Consider the following 27648-nt stretch of genomic DNA (forward strand, 5'->3'; position numbering starts at 1 on the left):
GGGTGGATCCTAATGGATGATAAGATTAGTGTTGGACTCCATCCTGACGTAGGCCCTGCTGATTCACAGCTGGAGGCTCGACGACAGGCCGGCCTCCTATCAACAGGACTCACCGCTGCTTGGAGTCTTGTTGAGATTGCTTTAAATGCTGCGTGAGACAAACAGTGATTCGATCTCGGGTTCTGTTAGATGATTAATCAGGGTGGCATACTCGTGTGAAAATTCACCAGGAGCCAGGAGGGGTGGCTTGTCAGGAGAGGTGTGTCTCATGCAGCTACAAGGCTTCCTGGGTGTGCCAAGAATATGTGACCCTGCCAGCTGGTTACCTGGGCCACTTCTCAGGGTTGGGTTTGCAGGGAGTGCCTTTCGGGATGAGGTAATGGCTCCCTCTAGGACAAAGAGCAGGCTTGCTTGCTGCTTCCTGTGAAGCAGAAGGTTCCCCAAGCTCTGCTGTTGTAATGCAACTCATTGCCCCCATCGGGCAAAGGAACCCGACACAAGCTGATGCTTTAAGCTGCTTGCGGTAATAGAGCCTTTTGTCACTGACCCAGGAATCTCAAGGCTTCTGCCAGCATTTTGGAAACAGTTACAGGCTGACTTACTGGCTTGCAAATAGAGTGAAATCAAATCCCAGACACAACAGTCAGCTGAGTGGTGGCCAAGCCTGGCTTTCCCTGGCCGGGCTGTCAGCCCCTTGGCACATCCCAAAGGGTGGCCCATCAAGATGTTCTGATCATTAGTTTTCCAGAATGTACAGGGCCAGTGCAGCACTTCTGTGGGAAAGTAAACAGTCTCTACATACTGTGTGCTTAAAGTCCTCCATCTCCTGGGATGTGGTTAAGTTCAAAGAAAATATTCCAGAACAGGGATTATGATGTTTATAGCACCAGGACACTCTGTTCATGTCAACTTCAGGAAAGAGATGAAAGCAGACCTTGCACAGCAGTTACTTTTCCAATGAGCAAGGTCAGTCCTCGGATGAGGAGCACAGGACCCCCACGGAGGACTGTATCCCAGCAGCCCACTCCCCCTTGGCTTCCCTGGCCACTAAAGTTGGCATCCAGCAACCTCTTCATAAATTGCAGTGATTAAATAAAAGCTTTAGGGCCTCCGTGACTCTCCAAAGAATGTCAGCTGGAGAAATGTTAGAGGAAGGGTAAGCTGATTTAGTAGTGAATGACCATATTGCAGGACAGTTGGGGATACAAGTCCCTTTTTCCTACAAAGAAGGGGTTGCTTGCACCCTCAGAACCAAGTCATTTTAGGCAGAAATAATGTGGAGACACAGGAGGGCAGAGCTGTTAAGAGATCAGGGGCAGGCAGGGCCTGGGGAGACATAAGCTACTGTCCCCGCACCTGTTAGCATGGTACACAAATACTGAATGGAGGGATTATTTTCTCAGAAGCAGGACAATCTTTAGCCCTCACCTGTTTCTCATCAGGCATTTGTGTTCACCTTCCAGGCTTTAATCTGGTGTCCATTTGTCAATCTTCTGGGTTAAAGCAAGGGAGTAAGTGTATATTCACTACCACCAATAGGGAGTAGTGACAGGATCCCGCGTCTGTTTTCCCTCTCTTTCTTCCAGGAAAGTCCCCAGGTTTTACCTCGGTACATGGCCACCCAGCTAGGAGCTGGGAGGTCATCATAGTCTCCCCTGCAGCTAGACGTGACCATGTGTCTGACCTGGCAAGAGGGACATGTGCTATTTCCGAGTGAGGTCCTTAAAGGAGTTGGTGTGCCCTCCATTTGCCCTTTCCCTTCCCAACAACCCAGTGATGGAAGCCAGCTTCCCTGTATGTCCAAGGGCATCCCTGGAAGGATACAGGACAGAGGAAGGAGCCCGGGTCCCTGAGTGATTCTGTGGGAGAGAAAAGTGAAGCTATCTCGTTAACGCTTTCTGCTCTTTTCCACACCCTAACTACAATACAGTTAGTACGATACAGTCAGGAGTGAACAGAGGGGAACTTGGAGGATCAGGCCGTGCCCTTCCCCAGAGCCACTCACCCTCCCCACAATCTTAGCAAAGTAGTAAAAAGCCAGCCACTTCATCTTGTGTCTGGAAGGCCTCCCACTACTGCTCTGCAACCTACTAGCTCAGTGTCGTTGGGTGTAAAACCATCTTTTTGAGGTTCAACTGCCTCATATAGAACATGGGATCCTACTGCCAGTTTAATGAGTAATCTTAGGAGATTGTGTTTGTGAATAATACAAACTACCGTCTATTGAGCATCTACTTACCTTGTGCCAGGCAAAACCATCACTTTCCGAGGGAAGTCTTCCACCGTACAGAGGGCAGAACAGGCAGAGTGGTTGACGTAATTGTCCACAGAGCAAGAAGAGAGACAGTGAGGACTCACCTGTGAGCAGACTGACCTCCACAACCCACGCTCATAGCCACTCTGCCTGCCATCACATTAGTAGAGTGCCTGGCATCAGGTAACCTCGCTAATTCACCAAATGACAGCACGCACCCTTTCTGGGTGCTGAGCAAAGCAGACAAGGTCTCCAACCCACGTGGAATTTACGTTTTGCCTGGAGAAACATTTTTTCTCATATCCTGCATCTAGTTGTGGGCAAAGCCACAATCATGATTCACCACCTCTTCTCACTCAGAGTAAACATCAAAGATCTTTGATGTACGAGTTCCCCCACTGTCCATCCCTCCCGACCTACATTTCCCCCTCCATTCTCACTGCCATTCTGAACTCCTTGCAGCTCTTCATCACACAGGTACATTCCTGCCTCAGGACCTTTGCACTTACCATTCCTGCTGCCTACAACACTTAATGTGCTTGCATTTGCTTACCTCCTCATCCAGATCTTTACTCGAAGCTTTCCCTGTTAATTCTTATCTGAAGTCCAGCCTCTTCCCAACAGACCATATAGTTATTACCTAGCCCCCTTTTTGGCAGCATTTTTCTTCTTAGCACATACTACTTTTTAAAAAGTAGCTTTATTGAGGTGTGAGTTACATAAAACTCACCCATTTCAAATGTGCACCTCAGTGGTTTTTCATAATTTTACCAAGTGGTGCAATTATCACCATCAGTCAGTTTTAGAACGTGTTTTCATCCCCACCCCAATAAGATCTCTCATGCTCAGTTACAAAGTCAGTCCCCGTTCTCCACGCAGCTAGCTCCCAGCAATGGCTAACCTGCCGTCTCAATAGCCCTTCTCGGAACACTTCCCATGAGTGACATCCTACAATACGTAGTCTCTTGTGTCTGGCACCTCTCACCTCGCATGTTTTTGAGGTTCACGTGTGATGCGGTATATGTCAGTTCGTTCCTTTTTATGGCTGAGTAACATCCCAGTATAGATACATTTTATGTCCATTTACCAGCTGATGGGACATCTTAGTTTCCATTTGTTTCTAACATTCTGTACATTTTACGGGGCGCCTGGGTGGCTCAGTCGGTTGGGCGTCCGACTTTGGCTCAGGTTATGATCTCACTGCTTGTGAGTTTGAGCCTCGTGTCAGGCTCTGTGCTGACAGCTCGGGGCCTGGAGCCTGCTTTGGATTCTGTGTCTCCCACTCTCTGTCCCTCCCCTGCTCACACTCTGTTCTCTCTCTCAAACGTTAAAAAAAAAAAAATTAACATTCTGTACATTTTACTTTGTTTCCCCCACTGGAATGTCAATTCCATGAGGCTGGAATTTTTGATTTTGTTACCTCTGTATCCCCAGCACTTGGACTGCGCCAGGCACATAGTAGGTACTCAACAGATACACGATGAAGGAACTGAGAATAAGGATAACTCCAGATAGAAGTAAGCAAGGACTATGCTGACCATCAAGCAAGGGAAAGAGGTTAAAGGGACGGGCAACGTGGAGCCGGCAGTGAGAGCAGGCCCCTCTGAGGAACCCACTCCGGAGCAGAGGCCGCAGTGCACAAGGCTGATCACCCCCCGTTCATCATCATCCCCGGGCCTCAGTCATCACTGCCACCTGGATGCCAGCCCTGCCTGCCCGCTCCTGCAGGTATGGCAGCCCAGCTCCTGGTGGCAGGGCTGGGCCAGGGAGGGACCCGCAAGGACACAGCCTCACAGCAATGGGAACAGATGGCTCAGGTCTCCCAGCTTCGCCCTCGGACCGACTGGCCAGGCCCGGTGTGAGGAGGGCAGACTGGATTCAGGGGCTGTCCCTTCCCCTGAGCGTTCACCAGGTGAGCCACAGGAACCAGGCAGAGCCTTGGCCGTGAGCCACACTGTCTGGGTGTGAATCCCACTTCTAGCCCATTCGTACTACATTGCCGTTCATCATCTTACTTCAATGTTTGGTCCCTCGGTTTTCTCATCTGTAAAACAGGGATAATAACAATACCCACCTTTTAACTGAACAAACCAAAACATTATTTTACAAGCACTTACTCTGTGCCAGGCACAGTCGTAGGAAACTAATCTTTTTGATCCTTACTATAACCCCATATGGTAGCTGCCATTTACAGATGAGGAAACCGAGGCACAGGGAGGCAAAGCAACTTTCCTGAGCTCACACCACTACTAAGTGGTACAGTGGGGCTTCTAATCCCGCAGGCTTATTCCAAGTTCATGCTCTTCACCCCTTTGGACACTGCTGCTCACAGAGCCATCCATCCAGGGGTTGTTGAAAGTGACTTCATGAGTGCGAAACCTTTGGAACAGTGCCTGGCATGTGGTAAGTACACAGGGAGTGTTAGCATTATGATGGGACATAGGGCACGGGGAGGCACCCTCCCTCTCGTTCCTTCAAAAGCAGGCATCTGACCCTTTTGAGGGAAGCAGATGACAGTTCTAGCCCCCTCCCCAGAGGTCTACAGCTAGCTGCTCATACACTGCCCTCCCAAACCCATCCACACGGTCCCCCCTCACTTGCCAAGTCCACCAGGTGGGGTGGAAATACAACAATTAACTGAGGAAATCCCCATTTCCCACAGAGAAAAAGTTGGGTGGTCCTGGGGAGGGGCTGTGAGTCAAGGCTAAGGACTCTGAACAAGGCTGGGTGGGGCTCCGCAGAAGTCCTTGGGCAGGCAGCTCCCATGCTCCTCCCCACACCCCTCCCTCTGCCCTCCTGGCACTACAAAGGCCCTCCTGGCGCTCCCCACATACCTTCTCTCACCATGGAGTTCGACCTGGCTGCAGGTGCGCTCCAGGGAGGTGGGGAGTTTGAGGGGCAGGGGGCCAGATGGAAACCCAGAAACCTCCTCCAAGGGCGCATCTCCTTCGCCTGGACCAGCCCACCCGACTTCTCTCTCCACAGCCCTGGACTCCACCTCCAAGAAGCCACAGGGGACAGCCCAGGTGGGAGACCACAAACACAGCACCCCCAAAGTTCAGGGCCCGTCAGAGGCCGGGGCGGCAGATAAACCGAAGGTAAGTCACCTCAGGACCAGGCACGCGCCTCCCGGTGTGAAGGTGGGGTGTTGCCTTTGAACCCAGGGTCCCGCGAGCGTTGGGGCTTCCAACCTGGGGGCGGGGTAAGAGGTCCTGGCCTCACTGTCCTGCCTCCAACTAGCATGGCCACGGTCACCGCAGCTCCTCAGACTCCAGCAGCAGCAGCAGCAGCAGCTCCGGCGACTCGGACGTGGAAGCAAAGGTAAGAGGCTTTCCCCGCTCCCACCGGCATTCCAGGTGAGGGCAGAGTCCCGGCCCACATGCCGGGCGATCGTTCCACCGGTGGAACCGTCTCTCTCCTCTCCCATCCCCACCGCCCTCGGCCCCACAGCCTCACGCTGCCGCGTCGGACAAGCACAAAAGCACAGCCGGCAAGGTCAAGAAGCCCAAGGTGAAAAAGCAGAAGAAGAAAGAAAAGGCGAAGAAAGAGGCTCCTCACTGACCCACCTGGGCGGGGGTCTCATTAAACCTTTTCTCGGCCGCACGGCCGCCTTCCGGTCTCGAGGTGCTGTGGTGTGCCGGCCCCGCCCCACCCGTCCGTCCCCCTGCCCCGGCCTGGCCTGCCCCCTGCCGGGCAGCCGCGCGCGCCGCCAAGGAGAGGCCGCCCACGCCGTGCCCATCACGGTTTATTGTTTCCTGAACAGCGGCCGCACTGCGGGGCGGCCTGTGCAGCTGGAGATCTCAGCACCTCGGCGAGGGGAGGGGGCGGGGTCTCGGGGGGGGGGGGGGCAGCGCCGGTGCCGGGGCGGGGGCGGGGCCCCCGGGGGCGACAGGCAGAGGGGAGGCGGGCGCGGCCGCCCGGAGCAGCAGCTGGAGGCGGGGGCCGGGTCGCCCTCACCGCACCAGGTGGAAGGTGAGCCAGTACATGAGCAGGGGCTGCGCCGCCGCCACGGCCATGGTCAGGTACATGCGCAGCTGGTTCCTGGCGCCGCGCACCGGGACCCCCTCGGCCGCTGCCTCCGCCAGGATCTTCAGCCGCAGCGTCCGGATCTGGGGCGGGAGGGGGTTCACCCTGAGTCGTCGGCCAGGGCGGGGCGCCTGGGTGTACTTCCAAGCCCTGCCTCTCTTCCTCCACGGGGGTGGCTGGGCTCAAGTTTCTGCTCGTGGGGAGCCCGGGTTCCCCCCAAACCTCCAAACAGATGGCGAGGACTTCCTCCTACCCAAACCTTGTGAGAAAACGTGAGGGTTCCAAACTCCAACGGCAGGAGAGTCCCCTGAGTGAGATGGGGACTTCGTGGGGCACACCCTGCCTGAAGAGGTGGCTGGGCTCAGCCACGGCTGCTGCCACCGGCTTATGTTGGCCCAAGGACAATTTTTCAACACAAGCCAGGATGTTTTTTTTTTTTTTTTTAAACTTTTAAATAATGACATCTAAGTCAAAGTTTATCTGAGGGTCAGACTTGGTCAGTTTTTGCCCTCTGCTCCTCACATATGCTCACACTGCATCCTCCCAGTACCCTGAGATGCAATTATTCCCCTTTTTGCAAAAGGGGAAACAAGGTTAAAGAGGGGAAGTGATTTGCCTGGGACCCAGAGAAGCTACTGCCAGGGGTACTGAAACTTTTTTCATCCTAACAGACGTTGTGGCAGGAAAGCCCACCATGTAAGGAGTGTGGAGTGAGGGCAAGAGCCCACTTTAACAGCCCAGCGGGGCTCCTTCTCTTCTTTCAGGCCCAGCTTGGACACCCCCTCTTCCAGGAAGCTCTCCTGACTCCCAGGCTCGGGTAGCCACCCCAAGGCTGCTCAGTGCAGCAATGTGCCTCTTGTATCAATTCCCAACCTGACATCCTCTGCTTGGATGCCTCCAGGGGACCCCTACTCTGAGGGCTTGTGCCCTCAAGCCTCATCCTCCCCTGAACCCCAGCTCACCATGAACACAAAGATAGACACGCAGCACCAGCCCAGCACCAGGTAGTAGCCAATCTTCCCAAAGAGCAGGCCCATAAGGACCCCGCCAATCATCCTGGGAGGAGAGGGGAAGGCTGGTCTGAGGGAGAGGGCTCAGGGCTGGGGCTGGCAAGGGGGAAGGGGGAGGGGTACTTACCCAACATATTTGTAGCCCAAGAAGGCCACCAGATCGATAGTGGTGAGGTCGGTGTTGACAGTGACCAGGTAGAGACTGAGCAGGATGGCCAGCACCTCCAATGTCAGCCAGGCCAGCGCAGAGCTCGCCTGCAGCCCCAGGAGGTCTGGGGAGAACCTGCCGGCACCAAGCTCTGTCACTTGGCTGACCGGCTCCCACCCTCCCAGAGGATCCACCTGCAGACAGCCTGTGTTGGGTGGGTCTAGAGACTCAACAGTGACCAAGATGGATCTGGACCCTGCCCGCATGGAAATGTCATCCCAGGGAAGGCTGACCTGTCCTCAGTGACAGCCCAGAGAAGCGAGGGCTGGGATGAGGGAAGCACAGGGCAGGGGAGTTGCTGGACCCAGCTGGGAGAAAGTATCAGAGAAGGCTTCCCAGAGGAGAGGATACCTGAGCTGAGGCCTGAAGGAATAAGCAGCTGACTGGGGAAGAAGGGCCATGGTCTCTGCCATATCCCCAGTGCCTCAGCAATTAATGGATTCTAATGACAATTGTTTTTGATGCCACAAAAGAAATGAACTGGGGCCTATGAGCAAGAGGTGGGGGCTTGGCCCAGGCCGGGGGATGGAAAGGCTTCCCCGAGTAAGTGCCATCAGAGTAGCAAGTGAGCAGGTGCTGAGCAGGTGACGCAGGGAAGTAACATACTCCTGAGTAAAGGCCCCGGAGAGGCAGCACCAGGCCCTCTGGAGGATGGAAAGAGGCCCAGAGTGGCACAGCAGAACGAGGAGGGGCAGAGCGAGGCTGTGTGGAGGCCGTGGAGTGCCAGACTAAGGGGCCAGGGCTTGATCTGGGGAGGGGAGAGCTACGGGCAGCTTCTGAGCAGGGTGGGACTTGGCCAGGCCCGCATCCCAACAACACCTTTAGCCGTTGCCGAGGGGATGTGGGCAGGGCAAGCTGGTTAGGAGGCAGTGAGGACAAGCGTGATCTGGTGATGGAGGCTAAGAAGGAGGATGGAGTTAGAGTCGCCCACTACAGGTGTGGTGATAGGCTACACACGGGTGGAAGGCGAGGGAGGAGGGCAGGCTGACTCTGAGGGCGACACCAAGGGCCCTGCGCCAGGCTGACTGGGAGCACGGTGGGGCTGCCCTGAGAGGGGAGATCCAAGACACCTTCCTGACTGCCCCTCAGCCCCCCAGCCCTCACCCCGCTCTGCCTACTCCAGGCCTCCCTTACCTATCCTGGGTCCCCAGCGCCAGGCCAGCCACCAAGACATAGGTGATGAAAGCCATAGCTGTGGGAGGCAGACACACAGACACGGGTCAGAGGAAGACGGACCATCCTGGGCCACTAGGCACCTAAACCTCTGCCCTAGACGTGCCCACCCAGAGGGAGGAGGGTGCCGGGCGGTGACGGGGAGGGTGAAACCTGGAATGTAGAGGTCAGGAGCATTGACGTCAAAGCGGGGGGCGACTGGTGTGTCCTGCTGGTACTGTACTTCCCAGTCCTGTGGGGAGAGTGGGGGGAGCAGCAGGACCCCCAGAGCTGGGCTCCTGCCACACGGCCTCCAGACCCTCCCTTGAGGCAAACCCACCCAGCCTGCCCCTCCCTCACACCGGCCTGGCCTCTGACTCACCCTCTACCCTCCACCCCCACCCGGAGGCCCTCCCTCCTCAGACCGTGTTCCCCTCGGTGGAGGCAGTGCTGACCTGGTGCAGGTAGGGGAAGAAGAGCAGGCCTAGCTTCTTGCCCACGTACATGGTGTCCACGGCAAAGTAATACTTGAGCTTGGTGACGGGGATGAAGCGGTCAATCTGGGGGGAGGGAGAGCCCAAGCCTGAAGCCCCGGCCTCATGGCCCCCGCCTTCCCCCGACGCCCACCAGCCCAGAACTCACGTTCTTATCCACCAGCTCCTTGCCCTGTGCGGCCAGGCTGCTCCCGTAGGCCATGGCCATGTTGGACACAGGATCGGCCAGGAAGGCCTCCTGGGGCGATGCAGAGGCTGGCGCGTAGCCCAGGCCTCCAGGTGTCCGCTGGGCCCCATAGCCCCGGCTCTGGGACGAACTTGTGTCATCGAAAAGCTGGTGGGGGTCAGCCATGCCCGGCTGGGACACCGGGATCCTCCGCTTTGACGCTGCAGGGGAAGAGTGGGGAGCCTCACTCATTCTGCAGGTGCTCTCCTCTCGCGGCAGTGAGGCGCTGGTTTTGGTGTCAGATGGGCCACCCAGTCAAGTGCAGGCAGGCTCTGTCTGCCTGTCATGTGTCCATCCAAATAACAGTGACGATACGTTGATGGCTACTATGTACTTGGCCTACTGTGAACAGAATCCTGTACCAAGCCTTTTACCAACAAGGTCTCTGTGTCTCCCTTCATGCCCTCCTTCACTTGTTCGCTCCAGCCACACGGGCTTCAATGTTCACCGGAAACACCAGGCCCGCTCCCACCTCACGGCCTCTGCTCCGGCCGTTCCTCTGCCTGGATGCTTCCCCCCTCCCCTCTGCCAGGTCTTGGCTCTGTGGTGCCTTCCCACCCGACCATCCTGTCTCCAACCGCATGTCCCTCGGCAGCAGGGACATCCCCTGCCACCCACCCCCTTCCCTGCTTCACTTACATCGAGAACTCAGTGCCGGCTGACATATTAGCTGTTTTATTTTGTTCACCGTCTCCCCACTCAAATGTGTGCCTCCAAGGGGCGGAGCTTCGTCTTGTTCATGCATGAACCCCTCGCCCCTAACACGGGGCTAGGGCAGGTGCCTGACAAAACCCTGAGAAGTAAGAGGCTATCTCCACGTCACAGATGTGGTAACCGAGGCTCAGACAGGGGAAGTGACTTGTGCAAAGGGCCACACTGAGTGAGTGACAGAGCAAGAGTCTAGCCCAGGCGGGCCTGATAGCTAGGACAGTAACTGAACCACGCACCAGCACGCAGCACATACCAGGCTGTGTGCTCAGCACTGCGGATGAACTCATTCAGTCCTCACGGCAGCCCCACTCTGTGCCAGTGCTATCACTGTCCCCATTTGACAGACAGGAAAAGCGAGCCCCAGAGAAGTTCAGGCCCTTGCCCAAAGCCACTCAGACAGCACGAAGCAGAGCCGGGTGTCAGGTCTGGAAAAAGTCCCTCTGGCTTCCGGTGGGGAACAGACTGGGGTGGGAGGCAGGAAGAGGGGAGGAGGGAGAGGCATGGGAGCAGGGTGGGAATCGGGATGGCGGGGTGGGACAGTGATGGGGAGGGGGATGGGCCGCTTCTGGCCAGATTCTGGAGGGGGCAGGGATGGGGCCTGCTGGAGGTGGGCTTGGTTAGGGTAGGGTAAAGAAGAGGGAAGAGAAGGGAAATATGGAGAGGGTGGATTTGAACCCAGCACTCTGGCTCTGGGGCCCCAGCTCCTCAACCGCAAGCAATGCCACCACAGCAGATACTTACGGAGCTCCCCCTATGTGCCAGGCGCCCCTGTGGGCACAGGGAAAGGGTAAGAGGGTTACAATGGGATGGGGGAGAGGAATCCAATAATCTGTGTCCTGGCTTTGCACCTCAGTTCTCTCTTCTGTAGAACAGAGTCAACGGCCCAAGGCCAAGGGACACTTATAGACTCCTCAGCTCCTGGCCTGGCACGAAAAAAGTGTCAGTTCCTGTCACCTGTTATGGACTACTAGTCCCTCAACTCTTCCTCTCAGTTATCTGCAGCCTGAAGACAGACCCAGGTGTGCTCAATCCCACAGCCAGCGGCACTGGCCTGGCCCCTCATCCCCAAGGCCCACTCTCCTTTCCCCTCTCCCACTTCTGAAAGTTTTGGTGCAAGCCCTTCTTCCCTCCCCATCACTCCCCAAGCCCTTGATATTTGGGGTTCTGGCCCCACTAGCCTCCTAAACACCCCTCTGCACTGCCGGGCCAAGACTGTCAGCCACTGTCATCCGACCCAGGCCCTCGGAAGCATTCGATGCCACTATCCCAAATGCCAATCTCCGACTCTCTGCTCCCTTGGTTTCTGAGACACTGTACCTGACTCCTTCTCTTTCCTGAGCCCCACAAACACCTCCTGAGCACCCCTATGTCTTAGGCTCTGCTGCAGGCATGGTGGATATAGCAATGATCAAAAAGACAAAAACTCCTGGGGCACCTGGGTAGCGCGGTCGGATAAGCGTCTGACTCTTGGTTTTGGCTCAGGTCATGATCTCGCAGTTCACGGGTTTGGGCCCCACTCTGGACTCTGTGCTGACAGTGCAGAGCCTGCTAGGGATTCTTTCTCTCTCTGCCCCTCCCCCACTCTGTCTCTCAAAATAAATAAACTTAAAAAATTAATTAAAACGACAAAAACTCCTGCATTTGCGGAGCTGACGGTCTCAGGATGGGTCCCTCTCCAGCCTTGGCTTATTTTCAGCTCTCTGAAACATGTGGCCACATTTTCCACCCTTCTGGCTTTGCCTCTCACCTAGAGCAACCCCACCCACCCACGTGTGCCTTGGGCCCTGGGCTCTGTCTCCAGTTGCCACTTCTCTCCCGGCTCCACATCCATGTGTGGCCAGTTCCTGACCATGCCCTCTGGCTGCCCCTGGGGCCTCACGTCAGTGTCCAAGCCCCTGACTCCCCTTCTTTCTGACATCCAACCGACTAGTTGCTGGTTCTCGCCCACTGTGGCTCGGTGCTTATCCTCCCTTTTCAGACCTTGTCATCTTGAGCCTGACTTAGATGTCCTCCTACCAGGTCCCCCTGCCTATTCTTGCCCCACCAACCTTCTCTCCGTCAGCAGCCAGATTTTAAACGCAAAAGAGTATTTCGTGTCCGCTGCCGAAGATCAGTCCCCACTGTGCTGAGAATAAAAGCCACACGCGTGACCCAGCTACGCCAACCACCCTGGTTTGCCACCTCTCCTGGGGCTCACAGTGCCCAGTCGCACTGGCCTCTCGGGCCCTGACTCTGCCAAGCTCCTGGCCCACACAGACTTTTGAACATGCACGGCTATCCCTTTGGAACATCTGCCCACGATTAACACCTGCCAAAAGAGCACTCAGGCCTCGGCTCAAGTGTTTCCTTTGCAGAGACCTTCCTCACTCCTCAGTAGAAAGCACCAGCCTCACCTTGTTCTCATAATATCCAGCGTTCTTTTTTCCCTTCTGAGCATTTACCACATTTGCTAACTATATATACATTTGTCCACTTGTTTACTGGGTGCAAGCTTCCAACGCTTTTCCTTCCCACCACAAATCCCCTTCTCCGGTCGAATTCCTCACAAGACATACCTCTTTCAGGAGGCATCACTGACACGCCCAGCCTGGGTCACACGCCTTACGTGGACTACCACAATCCCTCCATCCCGGCCCTGACCCCTCTGCCTGTGCTTCCCCCATCAGGTTACCATCACTCTAAACTGCCGCTGTCTTCTGCTTTCTACTGGTAGTGCATGAGGACAGGAACCAAGGCTGTCTGGGCACTGCTGTGGCCCCGGCAACACCCACCACAGGGCCAGCCAGGCACCTTATCATTATGGTTGAAGACAGGAATGAGCACATGGTGCCTCTGAACCCCCATCACATCCTGGATTATTCCCTTTACAGCCCTAAGAACTCCCCAGATTTTCTTGCTGACTTGCTTGTTCCGAGTTTAGTGTCTGCCTCACCACTAAACTCTGAGTTGTAAGTTAACAAGGACTAGCGCTATGCTAGTTACTACCAGGTACCCAAATTCCAGCAAAGGGCCTGGCACAAGGGGAGCTGAGGCAGGACATGCTGAAAGAATAAATGAGATGTACGCACAGTCACGGAGATGAAGAAGAACTTAAAGAGAGATACAAATTAAGAAAAACGGGAAGAGGGGGTGAACAGTCTAAGATATATAGATTCAAATCTTATGTGAGAAGTAAACATGGCCCTCTGAGCTCACGAAGGGCTTGAACGCTGTCCTACGGAGCGTGGGCGACAGCTGGAGGCCACGGAAGGGTGGGGAGAAGGCAGCTCGCTAACTGCAAATGAATGAAAGTCGTCTTTTCCTGCACACCACACATTATCCCGCCCAAAGTTTTCTTCCAAAGGAATTTCCTAAAGAAAAGAAGAATCGACCCCAACGCGCCCCCTACCCGGACCTGGCATCTTAGCGCTGTGCACACCCTGAAGCTCTAGATCCCTGACCCCGTGACCTCCGACCTGCAGCGACCTCGCCAACTGCCGCGGCAGCCCCGCCACGCCCCCCGCCAGCCCGCCCGATCTCCTCGGCCGGCCACGTACGCCACTTACGCTGCCGGGGCGTCCCCGCCGCCGCCAAGCCCGCCGGGTGCATCCTTCACCGCCGCAGCCGCTGCCGCCGCCGCCACCGCCCCAGCCGCTGTTCGAAATGTGCCCGCCCGGCTCCCGTAGCCACGCCCCAGCGACGGCGCCACAGCCAATAGGCATAACGATCGCATAGAGGCCACGCCCCTCGCGGAGGCCTGGACCAGTTGGCAGCGGGCAAGAGGCGGGGAGCGGAGACCCGTGGTGTAAGGCGAGAGTCAGCACTAAGACGGGTAGGTGGGCGGAGCCGAGGACAATCCAGGAGTAGGCGGTCTCGCGCATGACGAGAAATGTAGGTATCGGGAGAGGAGACTTCTGGGAAATGGAGTTCTCTATATAGACGGACGCTCAATTTGTATCACAGAGAGCACTGGAGAGCCAGAGAAGGGTGTGGAGCAGGAGAGGAGAGATCCATTTGTGTTCTCGAGGGCCTAAGAGGAGTTATGCAGACTCTTACGCTTGTACAATTAAAATTACAATTTTAATTTTGTATTAAAGTGAATACATAGAGTGAGAAGAGGACACCCAATAAGTCAGGTAGGAAGAACCAGGGGTCTTTCTTTGGAGGTATCTTTAGACATTTACCCAGAGATTCATAAAAACGCTCTTGCGTTGTGACCTGGCTTCCCCTGTCTGCCAAAACCACTCTGCAACCTCCAGCAACACATCACACACACCCGCAAGTGAGGAGCCTTAAAAGTTAGGTTTCCTCAGTCTTCTCTCTGTCCCTCAGTCTCCCCCTTTTCTGTCCCTCGGTCTCCTCCACTTATCTCAGGCAAAAATAATGGTAGAAGTGACTTCTGGGCAGTGATAGCACTCCAGAAGGATGTCAGCAAGCGTCCCTGTCACTGTGGCTTTCCCTTTCCTCCTCTGAGATCTTGTCTTTTCTAGGAAACTTGAGGACTGTTTCTGGTTTCTCAGTTATGAGTCCTGGCTCATTCGCGGTCCTTTTACATGAGTGAGGCTCCCCCATTCTCCTTCTGCACCTCTGGCGTAGCATCTATCCCTCTGGCTCCACCACCATTTCTTCACCTTCAGTTCTCCCTTCTAAGTTCTTCCGTGACTATTTGTAATGTTCACAGCATTTTATTAATAAAGCAAGTGTTTTGGCTTCCCGTTGGCCTCATATTTACCCCTTACCAGTTTTGGGATTAGTCCATTTTTAAGCCTAAATATTCTCATCTGTTTAATGGGCATAATACAGGAGAGGATGAGAATTCAGTACAAGCCCACTGTGTACACAGGACCCGGCATATTGTAAGTCTTTGATCACTGGCAGCTACAGTTACTGGTTTTATTATCAAGTGTCTCTTCCTGTGGGTTGTCAGCCTCAAGTTGGGCTCTGCCCCTAGAACTGCCACAGTTTCATAAATAGAACCAGCTAGGGTGTGTCTGAGCTGGGCGCTAAGCCCCACTCCTCTGCCATTCTGATGTGGTGGGGATCCTGGCTGCCCTCCAAAGGCCTGAAGGGAGAGTGCTGTTACAGCTGGAGGGGGATGTGAGGAACAAACAGGGAACGGGGAAGGAAAATTTTCCCCTTAAACAGAGGTGTGATTCTGGTTCTGCCAGGGAGACTCCGGCTCACTCATATTCACCTTTTTTTTTTTTTTTTTTTTTAATAGGCTCCACACCCAGCACAGAGCCCAACACGGGCTCTGAGACACACAACCCTGAGATCAAGACCTGAACTGCCATCAAGAGTTGGATACCCAATTGAATGAGCCACCCAGGTGCCCCTAACTTTTTTTTTTTTTTTTTTTAACCAAATTACCTTTAATGTCTCAGCTCAGATATCCCCTTCCTCGGGTAGTTTTCTTGACCTCCCCAAACTGGATCAGGTTACCTCTTTGGGTTCCTGTGGGCTCCACAGTCCTTTAGGCTTCCCCCATCCCAGCTCCAGTTACTCTCCTGTGCTTCCCTGATCACACACCTGACCCTCTGGGCTGTGGCTCTGTTGAAGCAGCAACAGGGGCTGAGAGCTGAGAGCCCCCTGAGGGCAACGTCTAGAACTTGAGGACAAGGTCTAGAACTGTCTTGGTCGCTGCTGTATTCCCAGCATCCCTCACCAAAGGGCCAGGCACAAAGTAGGCGCTGAGCAAAGATTTGAGCTAAGGCACCCCACTCTGTCCATGGGGGCACAGACGACGCCTGCCTCTGTGGTGTCCCTCATTATACAAGCGTCCCCTCCGGGTGGACGCAACCAGAGCACGACGTGGCGAATGGAGCAAGGACTGGATTTCAGTTTGTCCTCTTGTCCCCTCAACCACGAGCCTGGATGCAGTGCGCGATCTTTGCCGCCCGGCGCGATGGCCCTGAGGAGTTGGGGAGCAACTTCTCGGTCTGCGAGAGGAAAAAAGTTAGGCTTTTCTCTAACATAGGGAGCCGCGACTCCTGGGCGGAAGAGAGGGAAGGAATGGAGGGAATGGAGGAACCCCCCCGCCCCCTCCGCCCTTCCCGTCCCGTTGGACTCCTGGGTCCGGGAACGCGCGGCTCCGCCCTCACACCTGGCGCTGGGGCGTGCCTCAGTTTACCGGAGGCGGGGCGTTCCTCCACCCCCGCCCCCCTCCTTTTCCCTCTTCCTCTTCGGGGCGCTAGCAGCCGCGCCTCGAGCACTGCCGGAACTGAAGCTGGGCTCCTGGCGGCCCGGAGGCGGGGGCCACGTCAGCGGGGCGGCGGGGGCCGTGCGAGCGCCGGTCGCGGCGGGCGCCATGCGGCGGGGCGCACTCCTGGCGGGCGCCCTGGCGGCCTACGCCGTGTACCTGGTGCTGGGCGCGCTGTTGGTGTCGTGGCTGGAGCGGCCGCACGAAGCTCGCCTCCGGGCCGAGCTGGAGACGCTGCGCGCGGAGCTGCTGCTGCGCAGCCCGTGTGTGGCCGCCCCCGCCCTGGACGCCTTCGTGGAGAGGGTGCTGGCGGCCGGACGGCTGGGACGCGCCGCTCTCGCCAACGCTTCGGGGCCCGCCAACAACTCCGACCCCGCCTGGGACTTTGCCTCCGCTCTCTTCTTCGCCAGCACGCTGGTCACCACCGTGGGTACGTGAGCGCCGCCCCACCTGGGGACCCGGGAGTCATCCCGAAATACTCTTACCCCAGCGGATCACTCGCAGTCCGCTCTGGAACTAGAAGCCCCTGGAACCCCCCCCCCTCCCCCCAACGAGGATCCAGGACCCACACCGGTGGGATCCGCCTCCCTTGGGAAGCCCCCATCCAAGCCCTTCCTCCCAGCAGGAAACCTCCCCCGTCCCAGTTCCCTCCTGGACTAGGGCTGCCCTCAGAGTACCTTCCAGGGAGCATCTGGGACCCCATTCCTCTGCCGGAAACCCCTTGGAGCTCCATCCGTCCAGTCCCCTCTGGGCCTAGGGCTACTTTCAGAGACCTCTAGCGAAGACCCAAGACCGTCCACCTGAGATCCTCTCCCCCTCTGGACCCGGACCTCAACCACACAAGGACCTCTGCCCTTCTCTCTGGGCTCAGACCGCCATTCCCTCCAACACTATCTCCTGAGTCTCCAGATATGTCCTTCGGGGATGCCCCTTGGGAAATCCTACCCCAGCCCCCTCCTGACCCTGGTGCCCCAGCGAAGACCCTGAATCTCCAACCCTCTCAGGGCACCATCACGACAGACTTTACTTCCAGTACAGACCCCTCAACAAGGACCAGGGCCCCGGGTCGGTGATTTCCAACCCCTCTGGACCTAGACCAGTCCCCAGCAAGGGCCCCCATCCTCCTCCAGACCAAGGACCACCCTCATCCTCATATTCCCCATACTCCCTAGCAGGCAGCCCTGACTGCAGACACAGGACCCCTCCCTCTTGACATCTCCCCTGTACTGGGAGCCTCCAAGGCAGGGTTTTCCTCCCAGAAGGGCCACCCCCATTCCCTCTGTACCTGGGACTTCCAATTCAGCAGCTCCCAACTGTGGATGTATGAGAGGGACCCGTCATGGTGGGAGCTAGAGCACCTCCAGGAAGGGCCAGTGACCTTCCAACCAGAAGCTGGTCAGCCAGGACTTCCACCTCTCCAGTCCCAAAACCAGCTCCAGCAAAACTTCTAGCACTTTCCAAACTAGAGACTCTCCATAGGAGCCTCTTTGAACACCAGAACCCCTAGATGAGACTCTCACCACTCTCTGGACCCTCGTACCCCTCAGTAAGAGCCCCAGAGCCACCTGGACCTTCTCCCAAGGACCCCAGCGCCCTCTGCACACACTGTCTTTGAGAGCCGCATCCTGCTTCACACACCCCCCTCCACAGGAGGCCAGCTGAGGGACTGTGCTCTCCATACCTGCTACCCCTGTCCTGAGACTCCCCTGCCCACCCTGGATTGCCTAAGAATGGGAATCTTCTGGAGATCTGACACCCCTCCGGTCTTCTCCAGACCCACAAATGGGACCTCCATCTCCACCCCAACACTGCCCCAGCCTGCTTTGGGCCTGAAATTCTCCCTTCTATCAAGGATGCTCCAGGACCTCAGCACCCTGGAACCCTCCCCAATGTCCACTCATGACCATTACTGCTTTCCACCCTTCACACTCTCCTCCAGGGCCTGGGACACCCGTCCCCTCCCATCATCCCTTTAGCACTGTCTACCTGCATCAGGTCCCCTCAAGCATCCTTGGGCTCAGAAGCCCCCTTGCCTGACGACTCCTGTCCTGGTCCCATTTGTGATTCACAAGATGTCCCCACTGGTGCCTGTCCCCTCCTTCCTCTGAACTCAGGATGCCAGCCCAAAACAGGATACATTTCAAACCAGGGCACTGGGACTCCCCAGATCCCCTTCTCAGAACACCACCGCCCCCCCTGCCTCCACCAGATGGAACCGACCTCCTCCCCCCAGCCCTACCCTGAAAGTCCCTTCTTGCTTCGTGGCCAGACCTGGGAAATTCCTTTGTTGTCAGGTTCTGCGGGTCCTCCCCACTGCCCTTACCTAGCCCCCAAACTTCCTCTTTGTCTCTGCAGGGGATTTGGACTGGGGGAGGAGACTGCGACAGGCCCAGACCCTTAACTCCCCTTCCTGCCGGAAGTAGCAGGTGGCCTAACCTTTGGTGCCACCCATTGTGTGGTGCCCATTGTGTGGACCAGCAAGCCAGGACCACAGACAGCAGAGCCAGGATGCTTCTCCCAGACTCTCTTCTACCAAGCTGGCCGGGCCGGCCCGACCTGCTTCTGGGCTTCACTGGTCACATCAGTGTCTCCCTTTGCCTCCTCCCAGATCCTGGCTTCTGACAAGTCGCCCCAGGCAGGACAGGTGCAGAAGCCAAACTCAAGGCAGGCACATGCTGGCTTCGGTTCCCACTCAGCTGCTGCTCCTCTGGGCCTCAGTGTCCCCCCTCATGTCTTGAATGGAGATCATCGATCACACTCCCCACCTCACAGTAGTAGTGAAACCCATGGAGTACTTAGCACACACGGGCTTTAACTAGGTCAGTGCAGCAGCCTTGTGGGGCAGGTGCCATTTGCGGCAGTAGAAACTGCAGTAGAAACTTTTTCAGCAGTAGAAACTGAAGCCCAGAGAGGTTGGAAGATTTGCCCAAGACCACACAGCTAGGAAGGCGTAGAGAGATGTGAACTGAGGCCATGAGGCCTCAGAGCCCCATGCTTTTAACCGGTACACCATGCTAGGTTTCATAGGCTTGCGTGAAGAAGGGTAATATTCCTGTGTATTGTGAAAGAAAAGTTTATTCTTTTTTTTTTTTAAGTTTATTTATTTATTTATTTTGAGAGAGAGCACGAGTGGTGGAGGGGCAGAGAGAGAGGGGTCAGAGGATCAGAAGCAGGCTCCGTGCTGACAGCAGAGAGCCCCGTGTGGGGCTTGAACTCAGGAAACATGAGATCATGACCTGAGCCGAAGGCAGATGCTTAACCTTAATTGACTGAGCCTCCCAGGTGCCCCCAAAAGTTTATTCTGATACTTGTTAAAAATGGTAAGTTACTGGGGCCCCTGGATGGCTCGGTCGGTTAAGTGTCCAACTCTTGATTTCGTCTCAGGTCATGATCACAGCTCAGGTCATGATCTCACGGTTTGTGAGATCAAGCCCCATGTCGGGCTCCACACTGAGCAGAACTTGCTTGGGATTCTCTGTCTCCCCCTCTCTCTCTGCCCCTCCCCCACTTGCTGTCTCTCAAAAATAAACAAACATTTTTAAAAAATGGTAAGTTATTGCAATAGGGGAGTGAGACTGACCTCAATTCTGAATATAGCAAAGACAGCTGGAGATTTAGAGCCAAGAGTGGAGTGAGGGGTCAGTGGATAGAAAAGTTACCAAGAGGCGACACAAGGGGAGGGGGATTCTTAGTAAACTGGCCTAGGATCCCTGCTAAAACCGGGCCTAGTCAAGAAGAGAGCTCAGAGGAACCTGGCTGCCGTTTGGTCAAGGAGGGAGTCCTTGCGCTGCTGGTAATACCTGAGGTTTACTGAGCCTTGGCTATCATTGTCATTGCTGGTGAAGCCAGGAGGCCTGGATTTATCTAGAGAGGTAGAAACCACAGCGTGTCTGGTTTTGCCTTAGGCCAGCGTCTTTGGAGGAAGACCTGGGGCCTGGAATCCATCCAGGCAGCCTTGCTGCGGTTGAGGCCAGGCCGGGGTGGAAGAGTCAGCCCACCCGGAACTGGGAACTGGGAACGGGAGAGAGGAAGTGAGCGTTACAGTCATGCTAACTCTTTCCGTGCCCTTGCTAAGTGCTATGCCCAGTTCCAGCCTGGAAGGATTATTGCAACTGTGCTTGAGGAAAGGGATTGTTTTGAGCCCATTTTGCGGTACTCGGAGCAAACCGAAGCTCTGAGGGAAGAAACTCCTTGGCCAAGGTCACACAGGGAATAAATGGCAAAGCACTGAGTTGGACTCTGCTCTGTGAGGTAGTCAGTTTGAGGCTCACAGCCTCCATTCTATGCTAACTCCATGATGTCCATGATGTTTATAAGGTTTTTGTGTCATTAGCAAACCTGTCATTTCAGCTGGGCCACTGGAGTTTCTCCATTCAAATCCTTGTAATTAATGAAGGTTGGAGCCATATGTGAGGTGATAAACCTCACATAACAGTTGCTTAAAAAGATGAATGTTTGTTTCTGGCTCATATTCAAGGTTGTCGGTCCAAGACTGGAACAGTGCTGCATCATTAGAGACTCTTGTGCTCCTCTGTGTAGTTTCCATTCACAAGGTCACCTCATGGTCCAAGATGGCTGCTCAACCCCAGCCTTCATGTCTATGTTCCAGCCAACAGGAGGAGGGAGGAAAGAAAGGGGATAGGCATTCTCCGCTTTTAAAGGACACTTGTTTTTAAGTTTATTTATTTTGAGTGAGAGAGAGAGAAAGGAGGGGTAAAGAGAGAAGGAGAGAGAGAATCCCAAGCAGGCTCTGCACTGTCAGTGAAGTGCCCGATGTAGGGCTCGAACTCACCGACCACAAGATCACGACCTGAGCCGGAATTAAGAGTCAGACGCTTAACCGATTGAGCCACCCAGGCGCTTGAGGACACTTTCTAGAAGTTGCTTGCTTCTCTCATGTATAACTCATCGACCAGAAATTATTACAGAGTCATGCCGAGCTGCACAGGGGGGATGTCTTTATCCTAGGTGCCCATGTGTCCAGCAATACCCAGAGGATTCTTTTTTACCCCAATTTTTTAAAATGGTGGTAAAACATACATAACAAAATGTACCGTCTTAGCTGTTTTTACGTGGACAGTTCGGTGGTATTCAGTACATTCATATTGTCATACAACCGTCACCACTATTCATCTCCAGAACCCTTTTCATCTTGCAGATCTGAAACTTACAGGGCACCTGGCTGGCTCAGTCCGTAGAGCATGGGACTCTGGTTCTTGGGGTCACGAGGTCAAGCCCCACGTTGGGCTTACTCAAAAAAAACCACACACACACACATACTGAAACGATACCAGTCAAACAATTATCTCCCCATTCCCTGCTCTCCCCAGCCTCTGGCAACCACCATTCTAATCTTTCTGTTTCTATGAATTTGCCTACTTTAAGCACCTCCGACAAGTGGAACCCTATAGTATTTGTCTCTTTGTGATTAGCTTGTTTAACTTATAATGTCCTCAAGGTTCATTCGTGTTGTAGTATGTGTCAGAATGTGCTTACTTAAAAACGTTTTCTTAAATGTTTATTTATTTTTGAGAGAGAGCTTGCGTGCGCATGAGCGGGGCAAGGGGCAGAGGGAAAGGGGGACACAGAACTCTACACTGTCAGCGCAGAGCCCCATGCAGGGCTGGAACCCATGAAATGTGAAATCAAGACCTGAGCCGAAACCAAGACTCAGATGCTTAACCCACTGAGCCACCCAGGCACCCCTCAGTTCTTTTGAGTATATCAAAACCAGGGACCTTTTTGTATGGAAGACAGGCGCAGATGAATGTCTGCTCCTGTGTGGGGTGTTTCCACATTTTCATTGATCACAGGGTTGAATCTGTGGTCTTTGGGGCGAGACGTTTTACTGTCAACATAAACCAGGGCCCTTACCACCCCAGTCACACTTCTGACCCTTTGGTTTGATTTTTTTGTAAAATGAAAAGAGATTTTATTTGAAAAAAAAAAATTTTTAACATTTATTTATTTTTGAGAGACAGGGAGAGCGTGAACAGGGGAGGGGCAGAGAGAGGGAGACACGGAATCGGAAGCAGGCTCCAGGCTCTGAGCTGTCAGCGCGGAGCTGGGTGTGGGGCTCAAACTCACAGACCATGAGATCATGACCTGAGCTGAAGTCAGACGCTTCACCAGCTGAGCTACCCAGACACCCCAAATAAAAAGAGATTTTAAATTATACATTGCCAAAGTAAGCCGGTATCTCCAACACCTGAATTCCCCTTTATCATCTTTCTGGGTTTTTTGGTTTTTTTTTTTTATAATTTTTTAAAATGTTTTTTTATTTTTGAGAGAGAGAGAGAACAAGTTGGGGAGGGGCAGAGAGAGATGGGGACACAGGATCTGAAGCAGGCTCCACGCTGTCAGCACTGAGCCTGATGTCGGATTTGAACTCTCGAACTGTCAGATCATGACCTGTGTGGAAGTCGGAGGCTCAACTGACTGAGCCACCCAGGTGCCCCCATCTTTCTGTTTGCAGCACTCACACCCACGCTAACCTTCCTGTGTTCCCGCAGTCCTCTGGTGACCCAGTGGGACTTGGCACACCCATTTTAGAGAAAGAGATACTAAGGCTCTGAGCCAAACTAGAGCCTGTACCCTTTATTCATTATTTTGACTATTGATCAAGTGCCCACTATGTGCCAGGTACCAGGGCTATGGCGGGGAACAAAACAGGCAGAAGCCCCTGCCCTCCTGGAGCTGCACCCTAGTGGGGAGACACTAAGCAAATAAGGAAACCACATAGTATGTCAGAAGGTTGAAGTGCTATGAACACAAACCAAAAATAACAACAGTTAGGGAAGAAGGTATAACAGTTCAGGTAAGGTGGTGAGGGAGGGGAGGCCTCACTGAAAAAGCTGACATTTGAGCAAAGACCTGAAGGAAGGAGAGGGAACCAGCCCTGGGGGAAGAGCTTTCCACGGGGGGAAGGAACAGTCAGTGCAAAGGCCCTGAGGTGGGAGCCGTGCTGCCTCGTTAGATCGTGCGGGGTCTTGTGGGTCATGATGTCCTTTTACTTGAGTGGGATGGAGCCAAAGGGGGGCTCTAAGTGTGGGAGGATCATGACCTCACTCAGGTGTTCATCGGGTCCCTCTGGCTGTGTGTGGGGAACAGACTCCTGGCAAAGGTCAGGGGAGAAGGGAGACCAGGGAGAAGGCTGCTGATTAGACAGGCCCAAGGTGGGGCCATGGGACTGAGGTGCGGTAAAGCGAGTGGGTTCAGGATCTATATGAAGTTTAAGACAACAGGACTCACTGACAGGTGGAATATGGGTGTGAGTGAGAGAGTCAAGGACACGAGGCTCACGGCCTGAGCAGTGGAGGGTTGGATGTGCCGTTGATGAAGTTTTAGGGTGATGGGAGAGGGGGTTGGAGCTGATGGCCAAAAAAGAATTCTTGAAGACATCTTTGGTACAAAAAGGTGATTTCATTAAAGTATAGCGACAGGACCCATGGGCAGTTAGGCTAACTGGTTATATACCATGGACTTGGGGGAGGTAAAGTCAAAAGGGAAGTTTCCAAAGAGACTTTCATATGCTAAGGAAGACTCACCGCTTACTGGAGGCCTAGCTATTGTCAAGCTAAGGTTGTTTTTCCCTCCAGCAAAGCATTAACATTAAGACAGTAGGGAGTTCCTGAACTTTAGGCCATTGATGCGATTGCCTCTTTCTCATAAACTGTTGGAGACTCTTCCCAGTTTAACCATTTGATTTTTGTCCTTTCCTGTTTTGGGGTAGCCTGGAGCATCCAAGGAATATCACACATACCCCCCTAGCGGCAGGGGGGGAGGGCAGGTAGGCTAGCTTGTACTCCGCCCTCGGCCTGCCCTGTGTTCCCTCATCACCATCACTTGAGATGAGAGACTGTGGGAGGGGCGGTTTCCAGGGTGAGATTAAGCGTCGCTTTAGGGTGGCCGCGGACTCCCAAACGGAGGTGCCAGGCGGACAGAAGGCTTTCCCCTTGCTCCCGCAGGCTACGGGTACACAACGCCGCTGACCGATGCGGGCAAGGCCTTTTCCATTGCCTTTGCGCTCCTGGGCGTGCCGGCCACCATGCTGCTGCTGACGTCCTCGGCCCAGCGCCTGTCGCTGCTTCTGACCCACGCACCCCTCCTCCGGCTGACCACGCGTTGGGGCTGGGACCTCCGGCAGGCGGCCTGCTGGCACCTGGTGGTCCTGCTGGGAGTCGTAGTGACCACCTGCTTCCTGGTGCCGGCTGCCATCTTCGCGCGCCTCGAGGAGGGCTGGAGCTTCCTGGACGCCTTCTACTTCTGCTTCATCTCTCTGTCCACCATCGGCCTGGGTGACTACGTGCCCGGAGAGGCCCCCGGCCAGCCCCACCGGGCCCTTTACAAGGTGCTGGTCACAGGTGAGTAGAGCGGCCGGCCGGGGACCAAGCGTGGGGCACGGCCTTGTCCCGGAGGGTCTCGGGGGGCCCGGCCCTGTCCCGGGGGTCTGAGTTCCCCCGCCGCCCCTCCGCCGTCTCCGCAGCCTACCTCTTCCTGGGCCTGGTCGCCATGATGCTAGTGCTGCAGACTTTCCGCTACGTGTCCGACCTTCACGGCTTCACGGAGCTCATCCTGTTGCCCAGTCCTTGTCCCGCCAGCCCCGGCGAGGATGACGACGATCGGGTGGACATCGTGGACCCGCAGCCGGAGTCACAGCAGCAGCAGCTGGCCGCCGGCTCCCACGCCGACTACGCCTCCATCCCCAGGTAGCCGAGGCCGGGAGGACCTGGCCCGTGGCTGAGGGGGGCCACGTGACTGGTGCTGCCGTCCTGGACCGTCGGCGAGCGCGTGCCCGAGCTCTCAAGGCACTGCCACCGGCCGTCCGTCCTTTGTTTGACGTGTCCCTGTCCCAGGTTCCACCGCCACCGCCTTGTTCTCCCCCCCTGCCCCATCTCTCACTCCCCACACCCTGGGCTCTCTGGCTTCCCTCTCACTCTCCTTGTGTCTCATTCTTTTACTGACTCCACCTGCCTCTCCCTCAGCCGCTCATCACCTGCCCCTCCTAGCAGGCTCTGGGCTCAGACCTCATTTCGGGCACTCGAATGGTCACTACACTGTGGGCAAGCGGCTGCCCTTGTCTGAGCGCGGATGTCCTCGTCTAGTCAAATGGAAACGATACGTCCACTCATCCCCAACCCCCTCCCGTGAGCAGGCCCCAGGCTGAGCGGTGCTAGGGACACTGCAGTGGTTGAGATGGCCCCGGGCCCTCCTCTCACGGGTTCCTAGTCCAGCGAGGTAGACAGACCTGTCCCCACACAGTGACGACCCAGAATAGGCAGGACTGCGGTGGGGGAGGCAGGGTGGCCGGCAGTGCGTTCGAGAAGGCCCGGGCAGAGCGGGCAGGGCTGAGGTGGATGGAGGAAACACGGGGACTCTGCCCGATCCAGCCCGCAGGGTCAGGGAGATCTTTCTAGAAGAAGGGTTAACAACTCGGCCCTGAAATCTCAGGAGTAGTCAGGGGAAGAAGGTGGACCTTGTTTTATCTCAAGTGTCCCTCGAGAGCAAGACCCATGTGGCGAGCGCGGGGGTTGGGCCTGGGCCATAGAGCCCTCCTCAGCAGCCCGGCAGGCAGGAAGCTGAGACAGGATCCGAATGGCACGGACGCCCCCGGAACAGCTGTTCCCGTTTCCCGGGCACTGACTGCGTGAGTACCCTGGGCCCTGGAGCCAGCCTGCTTGGGCTCAGACCCCAACTCAGCTGTGTCGTGCCGCTGTCCTCGGGCAGTCACTTCCCCTCTGTGATTCTCAGTTTTCCTCATCTGTAAAATGGCAATGATCGCAGTAGTTACTCCGAAGATGACTTCACAGAGGCTGCCGTGTTATGCTGGGACGCTTTCTTTGGCCAGGTTCCGTTCAGGGTTCTTTACACACGAGGAAGATGATGTCATCATCCTTTTCCACAGATAAGGACACTGAGGCACTGGGCGTGGAGGTCCCTTGTCTTAGACACAGAGCTGGGAGGGGACTGATTTTCTGTATACTGCCCCCAGATTTGCCTCCTTCCAAGATGGTACATCAGTCATAGTTCTTGGCGCCACAGGCCCTTCTACTCAACTGTTACCTCTACCAAGCCCCGTGGAGATTACAGAGGGGATAGGGCGTTTGAGCTGGACCTCGATAGCATTCAGGAAGAGAGGACACTTGGAGGCCTTCCAGGCAGAAGGAACCATGTGTGTCTAGAGGGAGGAAAGCATGTCAGATATCAGCTTCTGGCAAGTGGTTTACTCCAACTGGACTATGGGGTGAACGGGGGAAGGAGAGGAGGAGCGGTGGACCTGCCTGCATCTTAAGTATCCTTAAATGACCAGCTTGGGAACTTGGCGTCTTTCTCGAGGCTACTAGAGAGCCATGGAAGGATCTTGAGCAGGAGAGGGCTATGGTTAGGTTTGGGCTTTAGCTGCTATGTGGAGGTGGACCAGAAGGGGAAGACTGGGGCCGGGTGCACAGGGGAGGCTGGGACAGGAACGGAGCGGGAGATGACGGGGCTGGGCAGGGCTGAGGAAAGGGGGAGACGGGCAGTGGAAGTCATGCTCGGGAGGCCAAGTGGACAGGCCTTGTGTAGGCCTTACAGACTTGGGAGGGACAAGGCCAGGCAAAGGCCCCAGGATGGTTACCTGCCCCTGAGATGGGAACGTGGGAGAAGACAACAGGTTTGAGGGGAGACACTGAGGCTTGCTTAGAACATGGTGGGTGTGAGGAGCTAAAGGGACATCCAGAGGAAGGCATCAGAAGGTCGCAGGAACCTCTGGGCAGAGCCTCAGGGTGTGGTTGAGGCTGGAGACAGATGGGGGAACCGAGGCCCCGAGTGTAGGTGTGGCAGCCATGGGTGGGAGGAAGAGAGAAGACCCACCTTGAGAAGTCAGCCTTTGGGTATTTATATATTCATGTCAATAAGGAAACGCTTCGGATGAGCCCTGGGCATTATATGGAAGTGATGCATCACGAAATTCTACTCCTGAAACTAAATTACACTATATGTTAACTAACTAGAATTTAAATAAAAACTTGAAACATTAAAAAAAAAAAAAAAAAGTGAGAGCTTTGGGCTGCAGATAACAAGATCCTGACCAGCACTGGCTGAAACAATGAGATGATTTCTATTGCCCATCACCAGAGTTGGGGAGAGCTCTGGGCAAGAGACAATCCACAGCTCCAGGAGGGTCTTGGGGCCCTAGGTTCCCAATCTCCTTGTTCAGCAGCCCTCAGCTGAAGACTTGGCTCCACTTGGGCTCTTCTCATGGCCCCAAAGTGACCGCCACAGGTCTGGGCATCACAACCAGACACAATAACTTTTAGTGCAAGAAGAGGGGGGCATCTCTCCCATATTGTCCCTTTGGAAGCAAGGAAATCTTTTTCCAAGTGCATCTCCCCAAAGACTTCCTCCTCTA

The 27648-nt window shown here is 55.2% G+C and overlaps 3 protein-coding genes across 5 annotated transcripts; 2 read left to right on the forward strand and 1 right to left on the reverse strand.

Annotated features, from left to right (window-relative positions):
- Positions 1-4990: 4990 nt before the first annotated feature.
- On the forward strand, positions 4991-5855 carry CE2H19orf33 (chromosome E2 C19orf33 homolog). The gene is made up of 4 exons (XM_086689661.1): positions 4991-5121; positions 5240-5352; positions 5495-5575; positions 5705-5855. The coding sequence occupies exons 1-4, from the start codon at positions 5019-5021 to the stop codon at positions 5813-5815; spliced, it is 408 nt and encodes a 135-aa protein (XP_086545787.1). The 5' UTR covers positions 4991-5018; the 3' UTR covers positions 5816-5855.
- Positions 5856-5982: 127 nt separating this feature from the next.
- YIF1B (Yip1 interacting factor homolog B, membrane trafficking protein) lies at positions 5983-13759 on the reverse strand. 3 transcript variants are annotated; one of them, XM_086689659.1, is made up of 8 exons: positions 13627-13759; positions 9293-9531; positions 9106-9210; positions 8825-8903; positions 8633-8690; positions 7418-7573; positions 7243-7336; positions 5983-6363 (listed from the first exon to the last, which is right to left on the reverse strand). In XM_086689659.1, exons 1-8 carry the CDS (start codon positions 13667-13669, stop codon positions 6208-6210), a joined length of 930 nt encoding a protein of 309 aa, XP_086545785.1. In that variant the 5' UTR covers positions 13670-13759; the 3' UTR covers positions 5983-6207. The 3 variants fall into 3 exon arrangements, with proteins under 3 accessions (XP_086545785.1, XP_086545784.1, XP_086545783.1); XM_086689658.1 differs by having other exon boundaries at positions 13618-13743; XM_086689657.1 differs by lacking the exon at positions 13627-13759 and adding an exon at positions 10010-10161.
- Positions 13760-16100: 2341 nt separating this feature from the next.
- KCNK6 (potassium two pore domain channel subfamily K member 6) lies at positions 16101-27292 on the forward strand. The gene is made up of 3 exons (XM_086689660.1): positions 16101-16689; positions 24227-24622; positions 24745-27292. Exons 1-3 carry the CDS (start codon positions 16368-16370, stop codon positions 24969-24971), a joined length of 945 nt encoding a protein of 314 aa, XP_086545786.1. The 5' UTR covers positions 16101-16367; the 3' UTR covers positions 24972-27292.
- The last annotated feature ends 356 nt before the right edge of the window (positions 27293-27648 follow it).

Source organism: Puma concolor, chromosome E2 (assembly GCF_028749965.1).
Source record: "Puma concolor isolate L17-30 chromosome E2, mPumCon1.1.hap2, whole genome shotgun sequence".
In the NCBI taxonomy this organism is placed as follows: domain Eukaryota; kingdom Metazoa; phylum Chordata; class Mammalia; order Carnivora; family Felidae; genus Puma; species Puma concolor.

What these genes read in the sequence shown, in the direction of transcription:
- CE2H19orf33 (XM_086689661.1), top strand. Translation starts at nt 5,019, where the DNA reads ATGCTCCTCCCCACACCCCTCCCTCTGCCCTCCTGGCACTACAAAGGC. An exon ending in GGGCGGCAGATAAACCGAAG is followed by an intron (nt 5,353 to 5,494) that starts GTAAGTCACCTC and finishes GCCTCCAACTAG; the next exon opens with CATGGCCACGGTCACCGCAG. An exon ending in ACTCGGACGTGGAAGCAAAG is followed by an intron (nt 5,576 to 5,704) that starts GTAAGAGGCTTT and finishes TCGGCCCCACAG; the next exon opens with CCTCACGCTGCCGCGTCGGA.
- YIF1B (XM_086689657.1), bottom strand. Translation starts at nt 10,115, where the DNA reads ATGCATGAACAAGACGAAGCTCCGCCCCTTGGAGGCACACATTTGAGT. An exon ending in TCCTGACCTCTACATTCCAG is followed by an intron (nt 8,691 to 8,824) that starts GTTTCACCCTCC and finishes TGCCTCCCACAG; the next exon opens with CTATGGCTTTCATCACCTAT. An exon ending in TGTCTATCTTTGTGTTCATG is followed by an intron (nt 6,364 to 7,242) that starts GTGAGCTGGGGT and finishes CTCCCGCCCCAG; the next exon opens with ATCCGGACGCTGCGGCTGAA.
- KCNK6 (XM_086689660.1), top strand. Translation starts at nt 16,368, where the DNA reads ATGCGGCGGGGCGCACTCCTGGCGGGCGCCCTGGCGGCCTACGCCGTG. An exon ending in CACGCTGGTCACCACCGTGG is followed by an intron (nt 16,690 to 24,226) that starts GTACGTGAGCGC and finishes TTGCTCCCGCAG; the next exon opens with GCTACGGGTACACAACGCCG. An exon ending in TTACAAGGTGCTGGTCACAG is followed by an intron (nt 24,623 to 24,744) that starts GTGAGTAGAGCG and finishes CCGTCTCCGCAG; the next exon opens with CCTACCTCTTCCTGGGCCTG.